This window comes from Jatropha curcas, chromosome 9 (assembly GCF_041381405.1).
Source record: "Jatropha curcas cultivar XTBG-Jc1 chromosome 9, XTBG_Jcur_1.0, whole genome shotgun sequence".
Classification (NCBI taxonomy): Eukaryota; Viridiplantae; Streptophyta; class Magnoliopsida; order Malpighiales; family Euphorbiaceae; genus Jatropha; species Jatropha curcas.
The window spans coordinates 10,817,568-10,835,580 of NC_143159.1; the positions used below are offsets into that span (position 1 = coordinate 10,817,568).

General features: G+C 29.6%; 1 protein-coding gene across 7 annotated transcripts; it reads right to left on the reverse strand.

Moving 5' to 3' along the window:
• Positions 1-385: 385 nt before the first annotated feature.
• LOC105645123 (DNAse I-like superfamily protein) lies at positions 386-17,108 on the reverse strand. Of its 7 annotated transcripts, none has more exons than XM_012230635.4 (12): positions 16,933-17,108; positions 10,208-10,240; positions 9,935-10,112; positions 9,770-9,844; positions 9,077-9,149; positions 8,779-8,883; positions 7,664-8,483; positions 6,254-6,438; positions 4,492-4,600; positions 3,153-3,295; positions 2,787-3,024; positions 386-710 (listed from the first exon to the last, which is right to left on the reverse strand). In XM_012230635.4, exons 2-12 carry the CDS (start codon positions 10,235-10,237, stop codon positions 687-689), a joined length of 1,980 nt encoding a protein of 659 aa, XP_012086025.1. In that variant the 5' UTR covers positions 10,238-10,240; positions 16,933-17,108; the 3' UTR covers positions 386-686. The 7 variants fall into 7 exon arrangements, with proteins under 7 accessions (XP_012086025.1, XP_012086024.1, XP_012086028.1 ...); XM_012230634.4 differs by having other exon boundaries at positions 10,208-10,326; XM_012230638.3 differs by having other exon boundaries at positions 9,935-10,061; positions 16,933-17,107.
• Between the last annotated feature and the right edge of the window lie 905 nt (positions 17,109-18,013).

Sequence of the window (18,013 nt, forward strand, 5' to 3'; positions counted from 1 at the left end):
TATTTCAAGGATATTTTAGAAAACAAAAGCAAATGAATTTTTAATCATAAATTTATTCCATACATGATTACTTGGAATTCAATTGAATTACATGTTTTAAATTAATCATACCAAACATGAAAATTCATTTACAAATGAATTCCATATTTTAAATTCATTTATATCAAATGAAACATTAGTGTAGTTTTGTTCAATTCCATAGAATTGAATTCCTAGAATTGAATTTTTTTTTTTTTTTTTTTTTTTCATTTCAAACACAAAAATGTAGATTTCTAAATGAATTCCGCAAAACAAGGGGTTAGCCTCACATTAGAGTAAACACCATATATGAACTAAGTTTAAACAAGAGCACAACATGAGTTTTCTTTTAAAAAATAAAAAAAAATAAAAATAAATAAACCTCAAATATATATATATATAATGTACAACCTGTGAGATTGGATTGATATCTAAATTCACATATTACATACATTAATGCACACACAAAACCAAACTGCGATACATTCTATATGCACATTCCTATAAACCCTAAGCTAAAACCTCTACCATTGACACGCTAGCAATAACTGTAATATACAATATCATGAAAAAATGCAAAACCAAAAGAATGAATCTAAGTTTCTATGTAGCAATAACAGCAGGATTCTGATTCTCAGCTACTTCACCCTTACATCAAGTAGTTTCCCTCACCGCTCCCATGCACAAAATTCCTGTATAAGAGTTGAAAAAAGTCACGTCAAGCAAACAAGGAAAATGCTTATGCATCATCATGGGAGAAGTTGATTGTTGAAATGATAATTGATACAACAGAAGTACAAGCTGTCAATTCTTTTTCTAGATTAGAATCCTTAAACGAGGTCGAGCTGAACATGGATAATTCATTTCCAGGCAACTATTAGATACATCCACCAATTACTCAACCTCAAACTGATATAGTTATGTGAAATGATGCAAAACCACTTTTTTTTTTTTTTTTTTTTTTTGCAATCCTCAAATGATCTCTTTCTCATGTCATCATAAAATTATGTTTTCTTATTTTGCAGAAAAAAGATATAAATGCACTCTACACCCAATAAACATAGAAAGGTAACCTATTGAGTGTGCCACTGCAAGGATGCTGCTTATAGCCACTCAAAGCCAAACATGCATAAGGTAGGATTCTTCAGAGACTTTATGTGCAGGACTTCACACGAACACAAAGATGAAATCAAAATAAAATAAGATACAAGAGCATATAATTGATAGTTAATTTGCATCCAACAATTAGGATAGAGGTGTTTGGTAAGAATTATATAATTACCAGCTGATAGCTAATCAGCTGTTGATTCTATCAGCTGCATTTTAGAGTTTTTTTTCCTGTCAGCTACTAATTTATTCGTATTTGTATCTATTTGGGCTCTATTAACCTTGTATAAACAATGAATACTATTTTCTTTTTTTCATATTAACATTTTTGTATGATCATTTTATTTGTAATTAATTAAAGATAATAAATATTAATCTCATAAAAAATTAATTAATATCTTTCATTTATAAAACAAATTAAAATGTAAAATAATATATTTGCCTTAAAAAATAACAAAATCTGAATACATATATGATATATGATAATTTATGAAAATAATTAAACCTTTAATGGTCATTTTACATTTCAACATGAACCACTATTAAAATTTTATTAAACACCAGTATTCATCAACTAACACTATCAGCCACCAGCTATAACCATTAGCAACCACTACCAGCTACTACGAGAGTTAAATCAAACAGGCCTTATATTTTATTAAGCTCTAATGAAATGTGTATAATGTAATCAAATGTATTTCTAATGTAATATTTAAACTGTAAATACACTTGATTACATTATATTACATTCCATTTCAACTTACCAAATATACCTTAAATACATCTCATTTCATGAGAGTTGTAGGATATAAGAATCCAACACACAAATAGATACAAATATATATTTCGAGGGGAAAAGGCGGCTCAAACTACTTTACAGCTACAGCATTGAGGTGGGTGAACAGGGTTTTAAATATCGGCCAATATGTTCTCATCAGGCATTTTTGGATGTTATCTTACCAATATGGTTAGAAATCACATATTTTTATACAAAGTTTATAATAAACCGTTTCTTTGACTACAATTTTTTCACTATGAACTAATAGACATACAGCATTATAATAGACATACAGCATTATGCTGACAGTTAGTTGAATTATTCGTTAAAATATTTCATTTGAGTTATTTTTCCAATTTTGAAATACTAATCATAATAGCAATGGGTGATTAAATCAGGTATGGTCCAATTGAATCAATTCCGTTACAAGGTTTCTGATTCTGGAACTGTTTCCCATTCCATTGTTTAAAGCCCTGCTAATGAGCATTCCATTGGTTTAGTTTATTCAGTCCAAATAATTCAAAAACAAATTAAGGCCAAATCAAATCTAGTTCAACCTAAAGTCCGACTTATAAGCCATATCCTGATTCAGTTTTAACTTCCTATTTACCACACCATATTGACATTTTAACTGCCTACATGAAATTAAAAGGAGAATAATTTCATAAGCAGTTGACAATTTGAAAAGAATTAAACTATGAGCTTTAATTAATATAATATATAATCTTTTTATAAAAGGTAGATAATATTATTATTTATTTTCAAATTATGTTATCTTTTGAAAGTTAGAAAATACTTCAAAAATATGAATAGATTTAATGCATCCTTGAGACAAATAGAATATGAAATCTGTCCATATTCAAAGATATAGGATATAACTCACCTGCTCTAATCTCAAGTAGCTCATACCAACATCAATGTTTTCTTCTACAAGATTCTCGTTTTCATTTTCAATCTCTGCGTCTGTGTACGTGAGTGCCCTCTGTAGTTTCCTAGGACAGAATACCTCAACCTCTGCCATATATGTGGCTGTCACAGGTCGATGATCAGAGAGTTTGAGCTCTGTTCTCCTGTAATTCAATAGCTTCATTCCCTTTCCATAGGAAAGGATGCGATCACACCTAGAATATTAGCACAAATTATGGAAAGTTACAGAAGAAACTAATTACAAAACAATAAGATGTGTGTGCTATTAATCATCGTAGGGTACCAAATAAATATTAGCAAAAATTAGGGAAAACATCTATACCATGCTGGAACACGCCTCCCAGCCTTAGGATCCTCTCCATAATATTTGTCTGAATTCATCTCATATTTGTAAGTTGGTGCAAAATTTAATTTACCCTCAGCCCATCCATCAAAAGCACGACCTTTTCTTAGTTCTCGCACAAGCTGCCATGACAATAAATTGGTGAAATTAACGGCTAGTTCACATCTTGCCAACCTTAAATTACTTTGAACCCAACGTTGATGAGAAAAGAAAACTGCAATGGAATTGAGACACACCAAATTTGCAGTCCTCTACTTTCATGATGATCTAAACAAACTGTCTCAAAATAATAAGTTCAAAGTGAAAACAAAATTCAAACCACCCAACTCTGCATATACACATGCATGCAAACATATAAAAGAGCCAAGTAATAGTGATGGATAATGCCCCATCCATCTAAAGTATATCAAGGGTTGTTCATTATTCAAGCTAAACTGCTAAACCGGATTAGACCAAATTGAATTAAGTAATTTAGTTCAATTAGGCTCTTGGAAGAAAACAATTTGGTTTATAGTTTTATAAAACCAGTTCAATATTTGGCTTCAATTTTCTTGTTAAAAGTAAACCAAAACAAACTGTAAAGTGTACTTGTTTATGTACTATTAATAATATATACGTGCGTCTAAATTTTAGTATTTTATGAATTAGTATTATATGATATGACAATTGATATTTACTAAGAAAAATATTTAATTTTCTTTTTTAGATTAACACTATGAATGTCGATCATTAATATAACTGATATTCTTCATTTGAATGAGAACTTAGAATCAAATATTTTGTTATTTTCAATAATCAAAAAAATAATGAACTCTTAGTTTAAAGAAAAATAATTCACATGAGCAAAAAACAAATAATAATTCGATAAGCATAACAATATTATTTTAAATAAAATTAATTAGGTATTTACTAAGAATACTATTGAATTATTTCCTTTTTTCGATCTACACTATGAATGACGATCATGGATCCAACTGATATTCTTCATTTGAAATACAACTTAGAATCAAACATTTCGTTATTTTGAATAAAAAAATTGTGAGTTTAAAAGAAAAAATAGCAAATCAGCCAAAAACAAATGTTATTTTGATAAGTACATTAAAGTTATATTGAATAGAACTATTTATTTGTTCCAAATTGTTTTAGAAATGAACTAAACCACATTGTTTAAAATTAATTTTGTACAGTTTTATATCTAAAATACTTTAATTAAATTTTAAAAATTTAGAAACCGTAATTTACTGTTTGGTTTCAAACTTTTCTTCTCAAACAGCAACCGGGTACACCATTAAGTATATCATGAAAATTTCAAGCATACCTGGTCCCTCTCTACTAACTTGGACCACTCCTTTTGGGAGATTAGTTCACGTGCTTTTTCATATGGCAAGTTGATGCGGTAGTTCAAATCACCCAGCCAAATAATTCTTCTGCAGAAAAATATTAGTAAGGCAATACATAAGTTAGCATTAGACTATGAAGTTCATAAAAAACATAAATATTTGCAACACAAGCATAAATTAACATTTCTTTAAATTTTATGAGATTGTTTATCATATCCTCTGACGACATTTGGATATCCCTGAAATTTGAGACATAAGAGTTCCTCAATATAATCCAATATGCTTCCTTTTCCAAAAATCTAATTCAAAATCTCAGGCTAATGGAAGAAGTACAAACAAATACATGTTACTAAGGGAAGCTTCACGCATAAACTGAAAGGAAGGTCTTTGCCACCATGTCAGCAGTACCTTCCCCATTCTTTCTTATTCATGTTGTCTTCTTCTCATAAGCAACAAAATTTGGACAATTTACCTGGATTCCCCACCACCTACCACCACCTGCTGCTTCCACAAAAACTTACGTGCAGCATCACAAAGTGCGATGCAACATCTACAATCAAATGCCTCCCCCTCCCCCCCAAAAAAAGAAAGGATTCCTGAGTTCAGGTTGTCTCCATAAAGTAGCATAATATATTCCAACTCCATGGGAGAAAAGAAAATCCTGACATAACTGTTGAATCCATTCTTAAGCATGCACTCAGCATTTGTTAGAGTTTACAGCCAATCCAATTTCTTTCAATAATTTTGACATGTATTGATAAGTCAACCCAAAAAATGAGTTTCTAAGATCACTTATCAACCAGAAGCACATCCTTACATGTTTCTAAAAATTCAACAAATCTACAAAATCTGTCTTTAAGCGTGTCCTTTTTCAGAAAAATCATTTTCAAAAACTAGACAAATCACAGGAATTATAAGTAATCAGAAAAGATTTTACCAAGCAATCATTTTTAATTATTCTTTTTTGCAAAGAAAATGTGCAAAAATATAGTTTGATTTCTAGGTCAATTGACATGCAATGCTCTTTGCATATTTTATTCTCTGCTTCTTATGTGAATTGTTAGCAGAATCATGGAAAGAAGAACACCACAAAAATTATTAAGTTCAATGCAATGTCAAACACCTCATCTCACAGAAAGGCCATCGAAGTGAATTCTGCCTGTAGGCATAACTATCCCTGCATGCCTTGAGTATATATACTCACAGATTCTACAATACGCAGATATGCATGTACTTTATGCGCTCATGCATTATGAGGTGTTCCAGGTATCAAACAGCATTCAACAGCCATGTATCTCCATATTTGATGTCAAAATAAGATAATATGATGTATGAAAAGCAGTATTGCTCTCACATGATCAATCTCGCACATCCTCACTCCGGACAAAACATGATTATGAATTTATTTTGGGTATTTGACAACACCCATAAATATGAACTGAAAGCTCTACAGCTATTATAACAGGAATCACCAACAAAATGGCCCCCAGCTCTGTGCTTCCCACTCTATGTCTGAGGAACTAATTCATCTCCATTTAATTAATTTCTCCAAATAATACATATAACAAGCCAGTTTATCTCTTTTCATATTCAGTTATTTAAGTATTAAAATAACTTATAAACAAAAAAATTCAAGAAAATTCACAAATGCAAAATTGAAGAATTATAATGGTGTGCTGGATTTTAAATAGCCCTAAAGAAACCTGTTCTCCATGTATTATATAGATGTTGCATACTCACTCATGATCAAGGATGCTTTTTGGAAGCCCGATTCCAGAAATCGTGCGAAATTGAGTTCTTCTGAGTATTTCATGCACATCAGCATTCCTTTTGAGTTCATCTCCATCTTTCTCACCTGATGTCAGGTGAGTGCATATAAAACAGAAAAGGGTCTGATATATAGACATACTGACTGATATTGATCCCTGGAAGATTGAAGAACCATCTTAGTGTTTGGAGAAGTATACCAAAAGATCAAGTCCTTATGCATTCCAAAATGAAATGACCAAAATACCATTACTAATCAAAACTTCCAACTTTGGGCACTAGTTTTTGCCTGCATGATGTCCAATATTAGGCACTGGAAGCAAGAATGATGAAGCATTTCTCTTTTCATGAACAAGACCTATATTTGTATTTCCAAAAGATTGTCTCTAAAAACATGAATGCAAGTTCTAATAAGATTATTCAAAATAGCTCAGATATACACATCAGCTGGCTTTTGTAAATATTATGAAGTTCATACTAAGGCATTCTCCGAAAACAAACCAAGGTTGTCACCCAAAATAAATTATGCTACAAAGGCACCAATTTCCAGCACCATACATTTTTTTATTACCAGCAATTGAAAGATGATGATAATATATTGAAATAGAATTCTGCCCTTTTCATTCATTGGCATTACTTCTACACTACAGTTCTTAGTATACATGAAAATGCTAATAGGATGATGCTGCAACTGTGTAGGAATAGTAATTGTAGGGTTGCATATGCAAAATCTGGTAATCAGCTATATAGGTGAGTCAAGCTAGGATATGTGATGACTACGAGCAAAGCCAAGTGCAACTCCAGGCCAGCACACTTCAGATTAATTGCGCATATGATTAGCAAATTTTTGGGGTGATCTAGCTAGCCAGCACAACATGTAATATTATCACAAGCCCAAGCTAAGGAGCATCCTGAATGTGAATTAGATATAAAATCTTAAGTATCCTTGTCATTTCAGGATTTGGGTCATACTGGGACCCATTAGAAGCTTCCAAATTGAAGTAATAGGTTGTAAAGGCACAAGTTCACGCTCCAATGCGATGCAACACACTCACACAAATTATCCCAAAAAAAAAAAGAGAGATAAAATTTATTAGAGATGTAAATACACAAAAAGGAAGAAAATCTAATAAAAGAATGCAAGCACTTATCCCAAGCCAAAATAATGCAACAACATAACCATCAGATAAAGAAAGAAAGGTTTCCAGTTTGGCCTTACGGACTTAATAATATCAATGTGGCAATATATGCTTTGCAACATTGTCAAAGTTTGGATAGTTGGTCCAATGGAACGCTCAAAATAAAAATGATAATAATATCAAGAGGAAGAAGATAAAGAATAAAAAAATTCAAAAACTAGCATAAAAACGTAATGAGGCAGACCTTGTTACCAATGTAGCCCATGACACCGACACCAACAGTAGACACCTTTAAGTTCTGAATATGCTTACGCAAGCTCCGACGAACCCAAATTGTAAGGAAAATTCCAACCATCTGCTTGCTTACTATCCTTACATATGATGATCGTCGTTTCCTTTTCATAAGGGCTTCAAGGTCAAGGTCCGCAAGCAAAACTAATTCTGATTGCATTTCATTTGTGACTGACTTGAAAGAATTATGTGCTGCAAAAGACTTGCTTGTTTTGAAAGATTTAACTGATTTGAATGAAGTTGGTCTCTGTAACACATGCTGAGACAGAAGGTCTAACTGGGGCTCTGGCCAGCTCAAACCAATCCTTTCAGTGCCACTTAGCATTTTGGTTAACTTGCGGTTGTTTTGGACTGCCAGTACTTCTACATCTCCAGCAGAATCTTCTGTCCGCAAGCAATTTAATCGATCTAATCTCTTTGGGGAAGAAAATTGCCTCTCCAAATCCTGTTGTTCTGAGACACCTAATTTACCACTATCATTGACTAGACTATCTTTGTCTTCATGCAAGACATTGGATTCTTCATCAAAAGGATGAATTTCCTCTCCAATATCACTATCACTTTCAAGTAATATCTCCTCTTCAATATCTGGCACATCATCAGACGGTTTAAATTTTGATGGAGATGGGGGATCACTATAGCATTTAATTTTGGTCTTTGTTGGTCGAATTCTATTCAGTGTATCACGAATAATGTTTTCCCACCGTGGAACCGGGCGGTTATCTTCAGCTCCAAATATATTCCCAGCATTCAATGGTACAATCTCCTGAAGACTACAAAAGTGAAGCATTTATATAACATTTCTCAAGTGACTTTCTTGAGATGCACAAAAGATTCAAACCAATAAAGAGAAAGCTCCAAAACAGTTTAGAATAACAAAACTGGGAAACAGATTATGCACTTTGTTAAAGAAATAAAAAGCAAGAATAACTGCTGGAGTCCAGTCAAGAAGATAAAAAACTGAAGTTTGGAATAAAATTAATCTCTTATTATATGACACTGACAGAATATCAGTTATAAATGTATCTCCACAATGGAAGAAAAAAAAAGATTCGGAAGAACACTTACCCAAACACATAAATGTCAGCAGGGTTATCAGTATCAATCCAATCATCAATATCTAAGTCATCAGGTGGAAGTTTTCCTCCGACATTCCATGTACCAACACATATCCTACAGGAGAGAAGTTCAACAAGTTTTAGACATTTGTAATTGAGATTTGAAAATATCTGCACTGGGAAGACGGAGACAAACAGGAAAGAGATTTCAAGCCAACAAAAACTGATAGAACTGCAATTAGCAGAACCAATAAAATTATACTTTACGGATATGTTGATTCTCAGGATAATAAGGATGAGCACTAGACCTTAGTTCCTTGTTATTTATATACTGTGTCCTAAAAGTTTCTGATTTTCGTCTCCTTAACCTTGGAAGAGCATCTGAAGTGTGAAAAAACAAAGAAGAAATAGCTCAATTAAAAGGTGCAACACAATATGACGAAACTTCTGATCAAAAGCAGCCAAGAATAGATGAATCCTTTAATATTTTTTATTTTTTTAAGTAGAATTTGAAAAACCAATCTGATAGATTAAGTGGAGTCATCAGCAAAAAAGAAAAATTATTTCGTCAACTGACAGTGTGATAGAATGATTCAGCATTCATGAGGAGTGTCCACTAATGGCTGAAGCAAATCACAATAATAATTCAATTTCTAAAATATATTCATATTTAAAATTAAAATAAAAGCAACTAGTTGTCAATTGCCAACCAAAACAAACCATTAAAGGATTACTTTTCCAGGTTTGAACAAATCAATAACTAGGTAAATAAAGTAGTGATAATGTATTGGCACCTAACTTCATTAACTTGGTCAACTTATAGCTGGCCTCATCTCCCATTTTCAACAAAATGTGCCAGCTCTTATATAAGAAAGGAAACATAATTATAAATCATTGACCTATCTTCTTCACAAATCCTAAGATAGGATTGGATCGCATCTTGATGCAACAACACACCAAATTGACTCCCACGAACACTAACATCATAGAATAAACATTACCATTGGTAGAATCACCCTGAATATCCTCTCCTCTGTTACTTTTAAACCGCGATTCTCCCCCCAAATGAGAAAATTCTACAAATTACAAAACCTTCTTCATAAATGAACAAATATATAACTTATTTTTTTTTCTCGCTTTCAAGATTTATAATGAAGTAGAGTTACCTTGGGTATCACAAAGAGAACCAATGTCGTCGTCATCGTCACAATCGGAGTCAGTATCGGCGCTGTAATCAGAATCTTTGGCAGTGATATTGAGCCATTTACGAATAACTACTCTGGGCCAAAACAGCTGTAGGGACGAACAACCCAAACAACAACAGGTTTCAGCCCAACTTTTGCTCTGCCCAACTAATCTCTTAGTAAAATATAATTAAGCAAAACCTAATCTAAATAAAATTAACCAAAATCGAGAGAAAGAAAGACAGTGAAACAAACCTCTGGTTGGTGCTTTGAGCGAGACGCCATGGTCTGTGAATATTTCATGACTTCAAAATGTTATTTTTCAGGGAAACAAAATTGAAAAGGGGGAAAGAGAAGGATAAAAGAAAATGGAGCTGAAGAAGGTGAGAGTTGAGACAGAGGGAGAGATCACAGGAAGTTGCAGAAAAATGGAGGGAGAGACCAATAGGAAAGAAAACAGTTGGAGAGAAGTTAGGAGCTATGATTAAGAAGAAATATTAATGGCAATGGTAGTGGTAGTGGTGATTATATATTTAATGAATTAAATTAAACGTGGATAATTAATAAATTGGAAGAACTGATTAATAGTAATAAGAAGTATTGAAAAGCGTGGCTGCTTTCAGTGTTATAAGCTCACGTGGCTACTGATGTGTTGATGATGCCATCTGTTATGCTTTGTTTGGTTTTCGAGAATTTACATTCTCTCGTAATAATTCCACGCCAATGCGAATCAATCCATATGGATCCGAATGAAAAATAAATCGAGAATTATTTTCTTTAATATTTTCCTGCACTTTTCAAAAGAAAAAAGGACAGACACTTTTTCCTAAATATGTTTCACGAGTACTTTTCTTCCGTCAAAAGGGGATTCTGATCCAAACAAAGGCTTAGCTTGATCCATTGAATATTTTAAGCTAAATCATATTGAAATTCCTTCTAGTAAATATTCTAATTTATAAAATTATGTCAATTAACTTTTTACTAAATTAAAAAATATGAAAATTATTATTTTAAAATTTAAAATAATCACATATCTAATAATATTTCATATGTAAAAGCTAAAAATAAATAGTCAAATAATAAAAAAAATGTTGATCTTTAATCATTTTATTAAGTTTAGCCAATTCTTTGAATTGTATCAATCAACATTTTGTACTAAACTTTTTTTTCTTATCAATTATTAATATTTTTGCCTAAATTGTGCCGACATAGTTGTTGAATCTCAAAAGTGAATTCACTCGTGCTAAGTCAATGCTAAGTCATCGATTTTTTATCTCTAACGTTATCCTTATCTGTCAATCACAGCTCATCCTAAAAACATCTTAATGGAAAGTCAAAAAAGAAAAAGATAAAGAGAAAAACACGCTTTGTTAAATTAAATTGGAGAAGATAAAGAAAATAAAGTGTCGCATTCAAGGAAATGGGATCAATGGTGAATTTAGGGTTTTAGATTGATGAAAAGAAAAAGAAGAATATTTGGGATTTTAAAAATTCTTTTGGATTAAGCTTTTATGTTAATTTTTAAATAAAAAAAATTAAAAATTTAGCTTGAAATAGTGTCGTAGTAGCTAGGTATGAGATTTGGTATAGTTAATGCATATTTAGTGTTGCTAACTTTGCTTTTTGTGCGTTAATTTATAAAAGACAATGGTCACATCAGCACTAATTTGATGAATATAAGTGAAAGTCAAAATTAAATGGAAAAAATAAATACACAGTTACTGAATGATGAATGGTCAAAGTTTAAATTTTTTTTTATCACTCGGCCAAAATAACAGTGTAAAGTAAATTAGCGAATTTATAACGGAGTTCCCTACACATGTATATATGGTTGTACGCTATTCCTTATTCGACACAGATTCGAACCGCTTAAACCGCGTACAGGTCAGCGAGTGCCCGGTTGGCCATTGAAGATGGGTGACGTGGACCCGCCAAAGGCTGGTCTCCACTACAAGTCGCGTTCTATGGTTACGCGTGGCAATATATAACCCACAATATTTTCTCCTTTTATTCACTTTCCAAATAAAATGGCACTTTGTTGTGCAGAGAAACATCTAATCAGAAGAAGCCAAGTGGCCATCCGTCTTAATCCTTGACTATTCAATTAGCGTATACTATATTATATTATTACGATTATATCATTTGTAACCTAAAGTAAGAACCCAAAAGATAATTAATTATTTAAATAATTGAAATTTTACGTTATGTACTTCTTATATCAATCACGTGATTACGAGAGAAATCTTAAGGACTAGTTCAAAAATCTCAAAAGTAAGAATTTAATAATTTTGTTGTATTAAAATAAATTCCTCTTTAGAAATTATTTCAAATATTATGTAAATTAAAAAAATTATTTTTATTTTTTAAAACTATTTTTATTTATTTAAAAATAACTGATAATATTATAACTTTAAGAAAATAGAATATAAATGACAATAATATTTATATAATTTGACTATTTTTTATTGTTTACCAGGCATCAAGTATATTTATTCAATTTTTAGCTTATATAATTTGGTTGTTATTAATTAAAATATATTCTTTAAAAAAAATAAAATGTATAAACTTTCAAGAATGTATTACTTTTAACCCTCTACTCACATTTTAAAAAAATTAATTTTCAAAATGCTACTAAATCAATATGCAAAAATTGTTTTTACTTACATATTCAAGAGCAAAATATCAAATTTTATTATATTTTTACACTTCTAAATTTATTAGTTGGTAAAATATTAATTTGTTCTTTCAATGATTTGGAAATAAAGTATTATGCAAATAAAACTTACATTTTTTTATTGCATTTTTGAAAGTGGTAAAATTCTTCTTAATTTATTTACATTATAGTCACTAATTTCAAAATTTTATATATTTAATTAATTAAAAATATTTGTGGAAACTAGGTTTCTTTTTTCATGTATTTTGTCCCAAAAAAACCCAATTGGGGAGACAAATAAGGAACATGTATGCTTGTATTATTGATAATGGGCAGATGGTTTAATGTTTAAGGATTTTTGGTACTTCTTCAAAGACAAAAAGGCAGAGGAAATGATATTATGAGTGTGATCATATAAATCTTGGTGGCATGTATCATCATGTGCCACTTCCTAGAATCATGTGATAAAGACAGCTAAATTTTATTCTTTTTTTTAAAGAAAAAAAAAAGAATAATAATATTTCATTCCCTCTTTTTTTTTTTAAAAAAAAAAAGACAGCTAAATTTCATTCACTCTTTTTTTTTCCATTTTCATTCATTGGCCTAACACAACGACATGTCGCAGCCACGGGTCTAAGGATAATAATATTTCTTTCAATCAAAAGGGCCTTTTAGCATATATTTCTTTACATTTTCCTGAAGTCATATCAATAATGCTGGAGTATCTTCTATTATGAAAAACAAAATTAAATTATAGAAAAAAAAAAACCTTTTGGAACGAATATATTATCCATAAATCATTCAATTTAAAAATCAAATTTTAATACTATATCAATAAAGCTTACTAATTAAAATCTCTCTTAATTATTATAAACACATTTAAAGTGTTATAAACATTATTAAATAATTTATTTTTATAATCTTGACTAAACCTTTGTTTGTTTCTTGAAATTAATTTATTTTTAGAAAATAATTTCTAAGGAAATCCAAATATTATATCTAAGGGAAATGATTTTTTGAATTTTTTTTTTTTTTTTGAAAAACTTCCATAAATCCAAATATTATACCCTAAGTACTCGCATTTCGAAAAGTTTAATTTTATTCATTAAGAGTTTGTTTCCTTTTTCTCTGTTTTTTTTTTTTAACAATTTACTCTACTTTTGACGTGTGCAAGGGAAGCCATCCTTTTGAAAAATTTTATGAGGATAATATTATTTAAAAATAGGAATTAATTATTTTGAAAAAATTATAGAATAAATTACCTTCTATGAGAATAATACAGAGAAAAATAATTTATCCTTGTCAAAAAATATTTCATAATTCGATCTTCAAAAAAATTCGATGAATATATTTATTTTTAAAAATAATTCATTTTTATGATTTTTTTTAGTTTTTAATAAGATATTTTTTTAAAAAAATTTTAATGGATAAAAAACGTTTTGAAATTTAATAAATTCGGAACCCACCTACCCACCTGCCTGGCCCACTGTTGATGTCCTTTTCACCAAAATGCGGAGATTTTGACTTTTGGTGATTTACTTTCAAAAGCATGGCGTTCCCTTAATTGATAAAAATAACCACTAATATTATTAGACACTCAAATAGAATTTGGAGCATTCAAAAAATTTACCGATAATATAAATTTTACCGCGTCAAGACTTTAATTCTCTTTCCTTTTGGCTAAGATTTTATTTTAAATGCTGTAATAATATAAAATAAAATGTTGTTAAAATTAGTGAAAAAAGAAAACTCTCAAAGAAAATATTTCATTTTTTTTATATATTTTAATTATTTTTAAATAAAATATACATCTGTCAAAAATTCTTTTTTCTTTTTGGAATAACAAAATTCAATGGTGTACTGCCATGAACCCGAATATTGTTACATAAAATTTTTAATAAAATATGGTAATTCATTATCAGCTTGATATATGTCGGTGAATTGATTTCATACACCAAGATAGACAAATATTTTCTACTAAAAGACAAATTTTTTTTTCTCTTTCGAATTATTTGTTAGAAATTTCTCGTTACTTAAGAAAACTATTAAATTTGTCTAAATTATAATAAATTATTGAGTAAATTGACTATATTATCCTTAATTTAATACTACTAATTCTCTAAGAAAATCATTACATTTAGGTAATAATTATTGATCATATACAAAGGGTAAATATGAAAAAAAAAAATTTATTACTCCTTGAAACTATAAATGCGATAAGTATTTTAAAACTATTTGTTTTATCAAATGTGACGAGTATTATGGAATAGAGGTAATATAAAATATATTAATCCATATAACTATTATCTTTTTTATTTTTTAAAAAATATTTTTTACCTCCTTCCTTTTTTAATCAAGAGTCTATCTGGTAAAATTAATTATTGTGGTAGTTGTTTATTGTTCTAATAACATTTAGGTATTAGCTGTTTGAGTAGTTTGTTTATAAAACTTTTAAAACTAACTTTTTATAAAACGCTATGTTACCGAACACTGTAAAAAATAGCACTAGTTCAAGTACTATGTTACTGAACACTATAAAAATTAGCATTTGGGGTAAAAACGCTAAAAGCTACTTAAAAAGTTATTGCCGAACACAACCTAAAACTCAGTAAATGCTCGGTTAATGGAAATCAAATAAAACTGGTTCAATTTCAATTATTTCAGTTTGATTTTTACTCATTTGTTTGGTTTGATTTAAATTTTATTAAAAACTTATGTTATTTTGGATCCTTTTGGTTTCGGTTTTAAAAAATAAATAATTAAAATAAATCGAATTATATTTATTTATATATAGAAATAAATTTCTAATATAACATCAATGTATGAAAATTTTTAACAATTAAGTGTAGTCACTTATACAAGAGCCAAAAATCTTTGAGTTTCAATCCTCTTAAACACCGACATTTATTTCCCTCTTCTGTTCTCTATGAGCACAGGTAGATTCTGTTTTAATCAAGTCAAATTCTGGATTGGAAAAAACAAAAGTGAGTATGAACAATCTATACTTTTGCTTTGCTATACTCTCTCTGTCAACCACTATAGCAACATCCTATTTACTCTTTTTCAAAAATTAAACTCTTTTAATCATCATCCAAACGATTTCCATCTGCTGAATGTTTAATCCGATCCATTCCAATATCTGATCTGTGAAGGATTATTTTGTACTTTTATTATATTTTTAAATTTTTTTTAATAATTTTAGATGGGCAGCTTCTTTATTTATTTTTTTTGTATTTTTTAAAATTTCTATATCTAGTAAAAAAAATACTAGCAGCCTAAAATTTTTTGCTTAACAATTATTGAAGCATCTTCTACCTGTCATAGCATACAAATGTTTCTAATTAGTATTATTATGAATTTTTTATATTTTCAAATATAATAAATAATATGAATGTTGATTGAAATTTTTTTTTTTTTGAAGTATAATGAAAAATGGATAATACGACGCTTTATATTTAATCCGAATCACAAACAGGACGAATATAAATATGAATATATGAAAATTTTTAGGGTCAAATATAAATTTTATATAATTTAAATAATTCGATCCGAATCCGATCATAATTATTACTATTTACAAGTCCTTACTTTCAAATCTTGTATGTTTATAATAAGCAGCACGAACAAGTTGTATATTCTTTCAACCTCTCAAATCTTGTACCTTTTTTATTGGAACACAATAAAAGTTAATAGCCCTTACAAAACTAAAATTACAATCACTTTGTATAAGAAGCATGGGATTTCCTTAACTTATGCATACCCATGAGCATTGTCATGTCCCTCTCTCTCTCTCTCTCTCTCTCTCTCTCTCTCTATATATATATATATATATATATTCCAAAAATTTCTCTTAATTATTGTTTTAGTTGTTTTTTCTTTTTAAATTTTCAATTGCACAAAGATATTGTTTTAGTTAGTTTTTTTTTTTAATTTCCAGTTAACTAGATATTACATAATAACCCTATAAAAAGAAGAACACCATGAGTTAGTTTGTTTTAATTTAGAATAATTATTAATTAATTAATTAATTAATGATGATAGCATGAAATTAAGAAAAGACCAATAAACCGGTGCTAGATTCGTCTACAAATGCAAAATTATCTGAAAACTCTATTTTGAATCTAATTTCTTAAATTTTTTCTTAATTATAAGATACTAAAAGAAAAGAAAAAGAAAAAAAGATCAAGGCGGGAGTAAAGCAAGAAATAGAGTGATCATCATCATCATCATCAGCAAAAAAAAAAATAAATAAATAAATAAATAAAGATCAAGAATTATATAATATATGCAAGATATGTAGCAGAGATCAGTAAATGTATATACTTACCTGGGATTTTTATAGATAACGGTTTTCCTTAATTAGCTCTTCTCAGCTTTTGTCAGAGCAAAACGAGCTACTCTTTTGATGTCTTTTCTTCCTTTCCTTTGATAATGAAGAAATGAAGCAGTGTTTGTTTCTCCGGAAAGTCAATTTCACTTTCCGGGAATCTGAGTGGACAAGAAGGAGAGTAGGCGTATATAGGCTTTTTATATCGATAAATTCAGTTCACCAGAGCAGAAAAAGACTGATGTGGTTGTGCCACGTGGATGAATATTTTTTTTCTTTGCCGTCTTGAGGCTTACGTCTTCCGTTGGAATTTGGCATCAATATGCACGATTTGTCAGTTGTCAAATGAGTGAGCAAGCCGTTGGTTCGTTGGAAAAGGTGAACCGAGTTTTTCAGATATGAAACCAAACCGAAAACCATGTTGTCATAATTTTTTTTTTGAAAAATCAAACCGAACCAATAAAATTTAAACCAACAGTCGAATTTCCTTGTGAAGACTCTGACCGAACCGAACTGATTCGGTGATTTTGCAAACTCTATGGTAGGCATGACACAGTTTTAGAAATTACGGGTTTCAATTTCAAAATTGCCGCAATTACAAGAAAATATGAAATCAAAAGGTTTTGGAACCATTGGTTCTTGTTTATTTCATTTTGACATTGAAATTAGATAATTTATTTCGGGTTTAAGTTTTTTTTTTTTTTTTTTGATTTGTAGCTTTAATAAATAATACTAATAAATATTAATATTGAAAAATATTAAACTAATTTAATAGAAATTCTTAAAATTTGTTTAAAAAATTTATAATAAACAAAAAAAACAATTTAAGAGTTTTTTTAAAAACATAAGTTTCATGATTTCAAATTAGCACCACCAATTTTAAATCAAAACTGTCGATTCTATTTTAAAAAATAAAGAATCAAAACTGGACTTTAAGTGCACAGTTCTAATTGTGGTTTAGACCTAAAAACTATTGTTTAAGGTTTAAATTTTAATTGATTTGATTTCAATTCGATTTCAATTTGAAACCAAACCTCGGGAATTCCTAGCCTACATGCACTTGATTTATTTCCCCATTCTG

Coding starts and splice junctions, on each gene's coding strand:
- LOC105645123 (XM_012230634.4), bottom strand. CDS start 10,255: ATGAAATATTCACAGACCATGGCGTCTCGCTCAAAGCACCAACCAGAG. Junction 4,601..6,253: donor AAAAGCATCCTTGATCATGA/GTGAGTATGCAA, acceptor ATTTTTCTGCAG/AAGAATTATTTGGCTGGGTG. Junction 3,296..4,491: donor AGTTAGTAGAGAGGGACCAG/GTATGCTTGAAA, acceptor TTGTCATGGCAG/CTTGTGCGAGAACTAAGAAA.